We start from the raw sequence: 13494 nt of genomic DNA on the forward strand, positions 1-13494 counted from the left end.
TGTAGTGGATACAATAGACTTAATCAGTTAATTCTTAGCTATTTTTGTATGGCAAACAATCCATTGCAATAAGAATGTTGACAAATGAATGATGGTTGCACACAATAACCATAAGGTTCATGGTCATAATTGATGGTTGCACACATGAACCATAAGGTTCATGGTCATGATTGATGGTTGCACACAAGAACCATAAGGTTCATGGTCATATTTGATGGTTGCACACAAGAGCAATAAGGTTCATGGTCATGATTGATGGTTGCACACAAGAACCATAAGGTTCATGGTCATACTTGATGGTTGCACACAAGAGCAATAAGGTTCATGGTCATAATTGATGGTTGCACACAAGAACCATAAGGTTCATGGTCATAATTGATGGTTGCACACAAGAACCATCAGGTTCATGGTCATATTTGATGGTTGCACACAAGAGCAATAAGGTTCATGGTCATGATTGATGGTTGCACACAATAACCATAAGGTTCATGGTCATAATTGATGGTTGCACACAAGAACCATAAGGTTCATGGTCATAATTGATGGTTGCACACAAGAACCATAAGGTTCATGGTCTTAATTGATGGTTGCACACAAGAACAATAAGGTTCATGGTCATGATTGATGGTTGCACACAAGAACCATAAGGTTCATGGTCATAATTGATGGTTGCACACAAGAACCATAAGGTTCATGGTCATAATTGATGGTTGCACACAAGAACCATAAGGTTCATGGTCTTAATTGATGGTTGCACACAAGAGCAATAAGGTTCATGGTCATAATTGATGGTTGCACACAAGAACCATAAGGTTCATGGTCATAATTGATGGTTGCACACAAGAAACATAAGGTTCATGGTCTTAATTGATGGTTGCACACAAGAACAATAAGGTTCATGGTCATATTTGATGGTTGCACACAAGAGCAATAAGGTTCATGGTCATAATTGATGGTTGCACACAAGAACCATAAGGTTCATGTTCATAATTGATGGTTGCACACAAGAACCATAAGGTTCATGGTCTTAATTGAGAGCGTATGAGCCTCATTCTGGGTAAACAGGGCTTAATACATTTGCAAAAAGTGTCGTGTCTTTTAGCCTTAGCTGGATTTTCACTTAAAAAGACTTCCTTCAAATGAAAAATACCATAAAATGCTTTTCCAGATTTTTCTGTACAGTCTGCGCAGGCTTATCAGGGACGAAACTTTCACTTTTTGGGAATGTTCTGTTTAAAGGAGTTCTCTTCTAAAGGAAAATTGAGTCCAGTCACAAATTGATGTCCCTTACAAACTTGTGTGGACTGCGCAGGCTTATCTGGGACAACACTTTAAACACATGCATTAAGCCCAGTTTTCCCATAACAATGAATAGTTGTCCAGAGCAGAAGAAGTTCATAGTAGAAGAAGTTGTCAGCATTGTGAGATGCCATGTTGTGTACAAGAATTGACCAGTCGCCAAAGTATCGATCGCTCCGCCCACATTTTTCGATCAGCCAATCAGATATCGATTTTTCACACACCCCTCAGCAACGCTTATCTGGCCGCCATTTTGTCCGACAATCAAAGCGTGTTGTACATATGGAATGGACGTAATTTTTAAGAGTTTACACAGATTTGATATCAAATGCATGATCATTACTGTTCGATCATTATTCAAAATTGTAGGTGCTATACATACTTTATAAAAGGTTATTATTTTATCTTTATTTCTTGAACGAGTTATGAAAAAACAAACACAATAAATAGTTTAACCACACCAGGTGTGTGTACTATAAAACGTGTTATACCGTTTGATGCACAATATTATTAAGCAGTTTGGGCAACATAATTACCACACGTGCTTGTTAATCTCAGCGTAATTGTCGATGATTAATAAATAACAGTATGTTGCGTGGATCTCAGAATGAAGGAACATTAAGGCATTGTTAGGTACTGTACACAAGAAAAAAAAAACTATTTAATAACTTAAATGATTTCCAATTATATATTTATTTTCTGTGGATCATAAACAAGGGAATCATTATAATTGTTAACTTAAATATTGTTTTAACTAAAGTAAAAACAACAAAAAGGTGATTTCAACGCGGCTTAGCCAGCTTAAAGCGACTTCAAGTGTTACAAAATGTACGGCTTATAATACAACAACAACATTTTTAATACAACATATATTGATACGGGGAGAAATGTGAAAATTGCAATTAACATATAAGGGCCATCTTGTTATAAATAAGCAAATGCATAATATGCTAAATGTATTCAATTCGAATGTTCGTGAACAGCACCGTAATACCAACATTTCATTTTTCGATAGTGAAATGTAACAGGTTCGCATTAAACATAAATGAAATAAAATGCCTATTAGACTATCTGTTAATGAAACCACGAAATTAGGCCTGTATTGAATTATGGTTACAATCAACATTTAATTTATATCTAAATAAAAAAAATCGGTGTCTTTTTAAAAATAACACAATAAAACAAAGATCTAAACATTTTTAATAAACAAAAAACCCATCATGATATGGATATGTCATTTGCATTTAATAAGAATATTTTCAAAATTATATATGAATAGCCACCGGGTTCACTGTCAGACGGTTGAATACAAGTTCAAAATCAATATGAAATAAATGCTCATTTTTACAACGGATTTTTCATCAACTCCCTATATAATATTTATAAGAAACGTTTCTGATAGTCAGTCTGCCGTTAACTCATTTATTTTGATTACGCCATTTCTCTCTAAAGTATTTATGATTGTATTAACGTTTTACAAAGCAGTTTAGTTAAGTGTGCAGCTTTAATAATTTATATTATAGAAAAGAGCATAATACATCATTACATATATAGAATTTCCCTCACGTAATCCGCTTTAATTGCGATCTGCTTGTCGGAGTTTTCTATTCACTAGACCACATGACTATGTGGGCGAAGCGATCCATAATTTGGCGACTGGTCAATAAGGTCATGAGATCCAATGTCTAGGTCACAATTAAAAGTCAAAGGTCAACTACAAGTATGGAATCTTTCACACATTCCAGCAGCATAGATTCATCCAGTATGGATAGGTTTTCAAATAAACTGGCTGAAGAGTTGAAATCAAAGGTCCACTATTAACCCATTTATGCCTAGTGGACTCTCCCATCCTTCTAAATTGGATCAATTTATTTCCAAAATTAGGGATGTCTAGTATATTTATTTCTATATTTAGAATATTTCTTACAGAAATTCCTTTAAGCAAACAGCGCAGACCCTGATGAGACGCCGCATCATGGGGCTTCTCATTTTGGTCGACGCTGTTTGCCAAGGCCTTTTTTCTAGACGCTAGGCATAAATGGGTTAAAAAATATATTTTTCTAAATGATATCTTAAATGCTTTTTCTGTTATATAACATTGCCCAGCAGGGTGACATTTTTTTAATAACTTGGCAGAAATAATTAAACATTTAAGAACCATGTGTCCAAATGTCCAATTTCAAGGTCACACTTTACAGCAAAAAGTAAAACAAAAGTAACTTTTTCGGCGTAAGCTGCATAAGCCAGCTTTTCACCTTAGCCTGACCTTTGTAAGTGTCCAATAAAATTCCAATAAAATTTCCCGCGGCTAGGTACGATTGAATACACTTCATTTATTCCATTGGCTGATTTGAGTATACCACCAGAACATTGGAAACATATCCGCGTCTTTGTAACACTGTTTTACTGTATGAAACAATTTTATCTCGAATGAAAAGGCTTAATAGATAGAACAGTTTTACTCCAATTCTCGACATCAATACAGTTTGTGCGTACACCTTTTATTTTCAGAGTATTACCAGCGCAAGAGCGTTTATACTTAAAAGGCTATGTTCTCATATTTAGTACTTACTTCCTTATTCCTGTCAACATGTTAACATGTAAAAGTATAAAGAGCAATGGAAGCGAGGCCTCACTTTAAAGCATTGCATTTCAACCCGCGAGGTATATCGGGTCAATTCGCGGACATTCAGAGTTTATATACAGGTCATCACCGGAGTTGGCGGCCAGTAAAATAATCGTTATATAATAAAGACGCTATCCGTGAACTAGGTGACCTGGAATTTTCTTTAGACCAGAAATATGTTAAATGAAGATATTCAGCAATATAATTATGGTATGTAAATAATAGATTCTTAATGTGTTTTCAACAATACAATGATAAATATTATTGTTGATAAATTTAACAATAATTATTCGTCCATATTGCCTAATGTACTAAAGTGATATTATGAGCATGTAACAGTTTATAGGTGTCTATCGCAACCGTTGATTATTTTTGATGTTTCTACTTCATATACACTTATATTAATTAATGCAGCATCATCATACTAAAACAATATACCAGAAAGAGAAAAATAATGCATTTGAATATCAACCGTACTTTCGTTTGACAACTGATCATGCGTTTACGAGTTGAACCTAAATTTAGTTTTAGTGCAGATTTGTTCATACGACACAAAGACACGAAATTGTTTTACGGATCATTTCAGCTTACAGGACTGGGTGGGTCACGTAAGAATATCGAATATAAAATATATTTTTATAAACAACTGGTAGCAAGGTGAGTTGCAGATAATTAATCAGTAACCACATTTTAACTAACTATTTTGACCTGTTAATTCTTTTCAGCTCAATTCAACAGTGCAAAATGCCCATAATATCACTTTAAGCATTAGCACGATGATAATTGATACTGTTAATAATCGAATCAAATAGCAATGCCCGACAAACCACTAAAACAGGTTTGTTCGAAGAACGCGCCTATAAATACGGATACTTCTCGTGTGGCCGGTTGACTCATATGTTTAAATTTCACTTCCATTATTCTTTTGGTTTTCTGTTTTGTATCTATAGGTTTATGACCAGCAATATGTTATAATGTAAAATAAGCCGCGAAAACTCCCCGTAACATCCCGTACTGCGTGTGATGCAGCTAAGAACTGCACAGAAAAAGACATTCGCTATACTTGATCTCATTCATTAAACTATTTACGCCGTATATCTTTTTTAAAGATATTTCTTGTTTCAGATAGTTACCTGCCAGAAGTAATTTAGCATTGTAAGACAGCATTACATTTACTTGAACCAGGCTCATAGGTCAAGGTCACCACACTCTTGCTAATAATGGAAACTAATATTGATTGGATACCAGTAATAACTAGGATAGCCTGACATAGTTTTCAATAGCCATATTATTGCTGTTTTAGTATTTATTGCCTACCATAAAATTGTAAAATAAATGAAATTTTATTCTTCATTGTACAGTGGTATTCTTGTCAGTTTGCAGGCTCATTGTATACAGGCCATACATGTAGTAAAGATAAATTGCTAATTAAAATAGGGTGTGCTGCGTTTTCATGACTTTAAAAATCAAAATTTAATTTAAGGACGTCACCCCTAAATAAGCTTGGTAAAAATAAAAAATGCTTATGCTCAGATTAGATATCTCATAATTTTTGTTTGACCTCTCATGATTTTAAAGGGGCCTTTTCACGTTTCGGAAAATTGACAAAATTGAAAAAAAAAAGTTTCAGTTTCGCAAATTTTTGTTGTAGTTATGATATTTGTGAGGAAACAGTAATACTGAACATTTACCATGCTCTAAAATATCCATTATATGCATGTTTTGACGATTTAAAAACCTGAAAATTATAAAGCGTTGCAACGCGAAACGATTGAATAATTTTGAGAGTTTTGTTGTTGTTGTTAAATTTTGTGATACCATGAAAATTGCTTATATATAGTATAAAATTCATCGCACATTGTATAAGCGCCGATAGCCGAGTGACCTAGCTGATAGACTTTTACTCCAGGGGTCTGTGGTTCGAATCCAGTTGAGGATTACTTTTTTTTTCTTTCTTTAATTTTATTCTTGTTTTTTACTGAAGCTTTTTAGATCTAATGTGGATATTTATCAATATAAAGCATTTAATGACAAACTTCAATAAATGCTAAAATCTGTGAAAAGGCCCCTTTAATTCCGAAAGCAAAATAATTAACTTTAACTTTGTGCAATTGTATTTCAAAAAAGACCAAAATGAAAAACTAAATTATTGAATTTCAAGTGTGACCACATGAAATGCCTTTGGACTTAAGCAATAAATAATACTATGTATATAAAGAGATTTTTTGTGCATACACAATATTTGATTACTTTTACAACCACAGCATTTGTGTGTGAAATAAATCTAGTTTTCATTCGTTAGAGCTCAGTTGGCTTAACAGCATTGGAATAATATATTTTAGTTGACTTGGTTGAAATAAGTAATGAACATTCTGTAAAGGTCAATTTAAATTGCAAGTGACAATGAAAATCATTCTTACATGTATTTAATGTATTGAAAACTTGTTTAAAAAAAGGTCATAAGGTTTATTCATTGGTGAAACTAATATTTCAACTGTTTGGAAACTGTTTAATTGATACATAATTTAGCCATTAATTCATTTCATTTAGCCATTAATTCATTCATAACTAAAGGCTAAGCAAGTATTGTATATGAATTATCAACTAAAGGAAGACTCAACTTCCTTGTAAATTATTTCTATTGTTTATCATGTCAATACTTTACTACAACAACATGTTAATTTATTAATGGTCCATGTCAGACACGAGCTGAAAACAATAAATGTCAGCATTTTATTGTGACCATTAATTCATAGTGTCTTTTATCAGTTTAATGTAATCTTGTCATCATTTTTGTGAATGGATCGATATACAGACCAAATATAATCAATTCATCTCTTTTGCATACTGCATTATTTACCACTTGCCTATATACTTATAATGTTTAATTATATTGTTGCATGTTGGCTGGCTAATCAGGGCAAAGTCAATCATTGAACAAAAAAGTATACATTCATGCATAATAATTGTTACAAGTACTGTGTATACATTCATGCATAATTATTGTTACAAGTACTGTGTAGCATTAAGAAAATTAAAACAATACTGTCATTTAAATCCGTATATAATTTGTAAATACACATAACAAACATTCTAATTAATAACTTATACTTTTTTCTCAAAACTTAATGGACAAAATGACCTGATATTTCTATCATATGTGTTGCATATCTTGCCATCAAGTCATGTAAATACTTCCTTATAAAATTTACCAGAATCACTTACTTGTAATTTGTAGGTGATTTTCACATGCAATTTTAACCCATTTATGCCTAGCGTCCTGAAAAAAAGGACATTGCAAACAGCGTAGACCCAGATGAGACGCCGCATAATGCAGCGTCTCATCTGGGTCTGAGCTGTTTGCTTAAATGAATTTCTTTATGGAATATTCTAAATATAGAAATATATATACTTGACACCCCTAATTTTGGAAATAAATTGATCCAATTTAGAAGGAGAGTCCACTAGGCTTAAATGGGTTAACATTAGTATGTGTAGTATGGAAAACACTTTTATCCTCAATTTGACAATTTTCAAGCAATTTTTCACAATGCAAAGGGCCCAGAGCCCATTCCTAAAATGGTGAAAAAAAACACTGTTTGATGTTCCTTATATACATATTGTTTTATCATAGTTTTTTAAGTCAACCGTGTGAAAAACATACTGATTACTTTTGCCACTAAAACCTATCAGTTTTCTTTTCAAACAGATTCAAAACCACAGTTTGCAAAATGTGATCAAAATCTGCCCAATCTGTGTATATATACATCTGTTTTTAAATCTTCACTGTGAATGAAAGCAAACTGAGTGTACAGTTTTATCATTTGAAGGATTTTATTTACAGAAAGAACTATGTTTGAGACTCTTATCAAATATAATTTGTGGTTAATAAAAATGAATATTTCAATGGATGCATGAACATGAGTGGGGGCTAAGATTCTAAGAGACAATTTTGAGGATAATTCTAAATGTTTTAAAATGTGGGACTTACGAAAAAATTTCAATAAAAAGGTATGTCTGTCTTTACTTTTTTTGCTTCAACATAATTTTTAAGGGATAACATAGTCAATTTTATTAATTGACAAAATTGAAAAAATTTCAGATTTTCAAATTTTGTTTAACACTTTGCATGCTGGGAAATTTGTCTTCTGCTAAAATGTCTTCTGCTGAATTTCTAAAATTAGCATTTTCTTCCATTTTTTTCAAATAATACTATCAGAATAGCAAACGGTTTGGATCCTGATGAGACGCCACGTTCTGTGGCGTCTCATCTGGATCCAAACTGTTAGCAAAGGCCTTCAAAATTCGGTTCCCGCACTGAAAGGGTTTAGTTATGTTATTTGCGAGGAAACAGTCACACTGAACATTGACCATGATCTAAAATATCCATTATATGCATATTTTATTAATTACAAACCTGAAAAATTTTAAGCGTTACAAACACGTAACAATTGAATAACATGGAGAATTCTTTTGTTGTCGTCATATTTGTGACATGAAGAGGATTGCTGACATAAAGTATAAAATACAACACTCACTGTATGAGCCGCCTTCTGTGAAAACTGGGCTTAATGCATGTGTAAAATGTGTGTAAAGTGTCATCCCAGATAAGCCTGTGCAGTCCGCACAGGCTAATCAGGGACAACACTTTCTGCTTTTATAGTATTTTTAGATTCAAGGAAGTCTCTCATTAACGAAAATCAAGTTAAGGCGGAAAGTGTTGTCCCTTATTAGCCTGTGCAGACTGCACCGGCTAATCTGGGACGACACTTACGCACATGCATTTTTGTCCAATTTTCACAGAACAAGACACATATGTATTATGGGCGAATGGTTTGAGTTCTAGACTTTTACTACAAGGGTCAGTGGTTTGAGCCCAGTTGGGGATTTTTTTCTTTAATTTCATTCTTGTTGTTTATACTGGAGCTGTTAAACCCAATATTTGCATTTATCCTGCCTCTGTTGCAAACATTGACCTAATAAAGCAGGGTCGGATAAACTAGTTGATCCCTGGCAGTACCTCACGTAACCGCGATCTAACCGTAAGTATGTATTCCTACGCGTCGATTAACATGTTTAAATATTTGACCTTTGAAATTTATTTGGACACATCATGAATATTATCGTTATATTATAATATAATCCTTTTTCTAAAATATTACCGAACCAGCTTTCCGTATTTATCATTTTCATTTACTTGATTACGCAATTTATGACGTATCTAGTGTGACGTCATTTCTTAGACTAAACATACTATCTAGTTTCTCTCAGGATTTTAGGGACAACAATTTTGACGTAGTAGGCTAGTTTTTTAAAATAACAGTATTTTAAAAATTATTTAAAGCATCGAACGACTCATAAATGTATATATTAGTTAGTAAATAATCATATTATAAAGAAAAATTAATTTTAATGAAAAAAAAAATTCACTATCAAATATATATGTAACAAGGTATCCAACTCAATACCACCCGAAAACGGGGTGCATCGCTTTGAACAGCCATATCTTCATCAATTATGCAGTGATTTTCACGATCTTTGTCTTATTCAAAGCAGAAATGAATTTCCTTTCTGAAAATGTCTTGCAATATTTTTACAAATGCTGGGTCAACTTTTAAGAAATAACACGATACACAACTCGCATGACCCAGTTGACAATGCCGAGGCATGCCAAGTCGATTCGGTAGATACCTGTCGTCAAACTCCGCGGATCGCGGAATTTGGTAGGTTTGCGTAGCTGTACTGTACCTTGTTGATAAAAAATAATTTTCTGTCAATAAAATGCAATTACTTTATCCCTTAGCAGCCGATGAAATGGGGGTGCTTTTTTATCACTCCTTCATTTTATTTTACGATAGGGGCGCGTTTATTAGAGCGGGAGCGTTTATTAGGATATAGACGGTACATTGCAAAATCTGTGAAAAGGTCGCTTTTAGTAGAATATTGGTGAACTTTTATTTACTGGTATGCAAAATTGTTATTCACTTTGCAGCCATTTATATTTCATTTATGACAAATAAAAATAAGAGCAAAAATGCTGATACCTATAGTTTGCTGGACTAAGTATGGAGGTGATATCATTTTCCTATATATTGATACAAAAGTTTAGAACCCAGCCCTCAAATATAGTACAGCACAGTTTCAGAAGGTTGTCTAAAAGAGGGTGGAATACTGTACTGGTTCACAAATATTTATATAAAGGCACTCAATATGATGTTGAAATGTTTTTGGTGTATTATGTAATTTAAAAATATTTGCAGAGGGTTTTAATAAAATACTGTTGTTGAAATTATGTTTTCATAAATGCAGTAAATAAGTGCTTGCTTTCGCTTTACAGTAAGACCCTTTACAATGTGGATGTTTATACAATGTCAAAGCTGCAGGTAATAACACTATTCTGCAAGGTCCATTATACTACTCTGAGTAAACTGGGCTAAATGCATGTGCATAGTTACTATATATATATATATATATATATATTGTGATTCCCCATATTGGCATGTGCATTTTTATGAATTTTTTCCTAAATTAAGTCTTCTTAATGAAAATCCAGCCTAGGTGTAAATTGTTGTCCCTAATTAACATATGCAGACTGCACAGGCTAATCTGACACTAAACCCACATGCATTACTGCACAGGCTAATCTGACACTAAACCCACATGCATTACCGCACAGGCTAATCTGACACTTAACCCACATGCATTACCGCACAGGCTAATCTGACACTAAACCCACATGCATTACTGCACAGGCTAATCTGACACTTAACCCACATGCATTACTGCACAGGCTAATCTGACACTAAACCCACATGCATTACCGCACAGGCTAATCTGACACTAAACCCACATGCATTACCGCACAGGCTAATCTGACACTAAACCCACATGCATTACCGCACAGGCTAATCTGACACTAAACCCACATGCATTACTGCACAGGCTAATCTGACACTTAACCCACATGCATTACTGCACAGGCTAATCTGACACTAAACCCACATGCATTACCGCACAGGCTAATCTGACACTAAACCCACATGCATTACTGCACAGGCTAATCTGACACTTAACCTACATTCAATTAAAGCCCAGTTGTCAGAAGGAGGCCCACTTGATAACAAAGACATATCAATACTTGTAGTATCATACTCCTCAAAGGGACCTCACTTGATAACAAAGACATATCAATACTTGTAGTATCATACTCCTTAAAGGGACCTTTTCACAGATTTTGGCATGTATTGAAGTTTGTCATTAACTATTGTACTTCTATCTTTTTATTAATGTCCATTTTATCCTATAATGCGATTAAGTCTTAAAACCACCTCTCAAGTTTATCCTAAGATTTCACATTGCACATTTACAGAAATTTATTATATAACAGGTAATCCTTATGACTTCAGATTGACTAGTAAATTTGTTTTTAATTTTGAATGGGGCATTTTGTTTATGTATTATTTGCAAGGTTTAATCTGGCGCTCATTAATATTTTATTGTCATCAGTTTATTATCATATCCAAGTCTAAATTCAGAAAATAAATTTCATGCATGATTGATAGGTTATTACAAAGAATATTTTATCCTACAGCTTAATGATTTTATAGAACATAATAGGACCCATTCAGAAAAGATAAGATTTATGCCGCACCTATGTTTATCCCACACCAAGTCATGTGTGAAGGAAGGTCATTTTACTCGGAATCAACTATTAAGTATTCATTTTTAGTAAAATCGAATCAGATTTAACAAAACAAACAATTTGATACCAAGATGTAAAACTGCAGCTTTTTAGCGATTTTTTCATTATTTCTTTAAAATCAGTGACGTAGAGGAATGATGAACAGAAAAAACAGGTTACATTTAAAAAAAATTTTTTTTAGGATAAATAGAATACTATGTAAGTGTGATTGTTTACGAAATTTTTTCCACTCGTCTCAGAAAGGCTTACAAAGCTCGGCAAGCCTCGCCATAAAAACCTTGCTTCACTTGTGGGATAAATTTAAGTACACAATCACAATAACATAGTGTTCTCTATACAATCACTTCTGATCTTCTCTGCTGTGTTATGATATGTTCTTCTTTGCCTATCTCTTATTTAGTATTTTGTGCTTTACTGCACTTTGCTATGTTGTTCTATGCTTTGCGATGTCATGTTTTACTATGCTAATAAATGGCAAATCATGATATGCTATGCTATGTTATACTTTGTTATGCTATCCTTTCGAACTTAGGTTCTATCCTGCTTTGTGCTATGCTCCAAAGATTTTGTGTTGTAGATTTTGTGTAGTTAATTGGGAATTGCAAGTATATGGAAATCCTCAGAACATTTGTTTGTTTGTTTATAGGCAGGCCTTAGCGCATTTGATACACAAGATGCCCCACTTGAGATACAATACTGGGTCTTTAATGCCCAGTCTGCATCACATATTACACTGTATCTTGGTCAAGCATCTCATGCAAAAGACAGGTTATAAGGTTAGGGTGGAGCTAGGGTTTGAAACTGAGACCTTTGAGTTCTCAGGCACCAGTTTGGTTCTAGTGACCGCTAAATCACGGATCTGGGTTCACTAAAGATTTGATTTTGGTGACAGATTTTGACAGATTTTAACAGATTTTAACTGCTGATGATATCAACTTGTTACAGGGTCCAGTGCTAATAAAACTGAATGATCTCATGGTCAATAAGAATCATAAGCTGTATGAATAATATATACTCCGTTAACATTTCTGTGTCAGTATTGCTTAAGCGGTCACATGGCTTGACACCTGTTGACTGTGCAACATTGTGAAAGTAGTTGGTGATAACTAGTTAAGTTCTTATTACAGGTATGGATTGTGTAATGGCCAGTGAAAGCCATACGTACTTTTGACATGTTTGAAGTCCCCTTAGAAAGTTAAATAAGTTTAAGGCCTTTCTTATTAAACCCAAGTTTTAAAGGTTTCAGTTACAACCCTTTGATACTGATGAGCAGCAAACAGCAGCCTACCTCGCTGTCAGGGCGACTGCTCTCTCGACTGTCGAGCTAACCGGGGGGCCGTTTCATAAACGATTGTACTACAATTTTTACTTACGAGAGAATTTTGTAATCTTAATACGAACTAGCTCGCCATGCTCGTCAAATATATAGGGCGCTTGAGATGCCAATTTAATAAATTAAGTACTGAAAATTTATAATCATATGATATGGACTTGAGCAATTATGTATCTTCGAAAAATGTATGGTATCATTAATGTGTACTATGATGTTTATTGAAACAGTCCCCAGGCTGCCACACAGCCCCTCCCCTTACATGACCAAGTTCATACTGTGACAATTGCAGGGTGTTTTAGGAAAAGTAAATTTGTATTTGGCTCAATCTATGATCTTGCAAAACATTAATTAATCGACCCGGTATTTCATGTTACAGAGTCAGTAAGTACTAATATAATTAAGAGTTGTTTTGTTTCCGCTGACAGATCCAGCCTTAAGTTTTGGTGCCAACCCTTTTGCTTGGGTATTCAAGGTTGAGTTTTCTACCACTTTTGCTTTATTTGATCAAATGAGTCGCGTTCTGAGAAAACTGGG

The 13494-nt window shown here is 33.9% G+C and overlaps 1 protein-coding gene across 2 annotated transcripts in view; it reads left to right on the forward strand.

Annotated features, from left to right (window-relative positions):
* The window catches only part of LOC127848302 (uncharacterized), a 39046-nt gene that overhangs the window by 4620 nt on the left and 20932 nt on the right, over window positions 1-13494 (forward strand). The window contains exon 1 of one of the 2 annotated variants that reach the window (XM_052380681.1): window positions 7798-7936. The exons of the other annotated variant lie outside the window; for it this stretch is intronic. Coding sequence (XP_052236641.1) covers window positions 7904-7936 — 33 coding nt within the window. The 5' untranslated portion in view covers window positions 7798-7903. Of the gene's footprint in view, window positions 1-7797; window positions 7937-13494 lie in introns of those variants that run through there. 2 annotated transcript variants of the gene reach the window in all.

Source organism: Dreissena polymorpha, chromosome 10 (genome assembly GCF_020536995.1).
Source record: "Dreissena polymorpha isolate Duluth1 chromosome 10, UMN_Dpol_1.0, whole genome shotgun sequence".
Taxonomy (NCBI): domain Eukaryota; kingdom Metazoa; phylum Mollusca; class Bivalvia; order Myida; family Dreissenidae; genus Dreissena; species Dreissena polymorpha.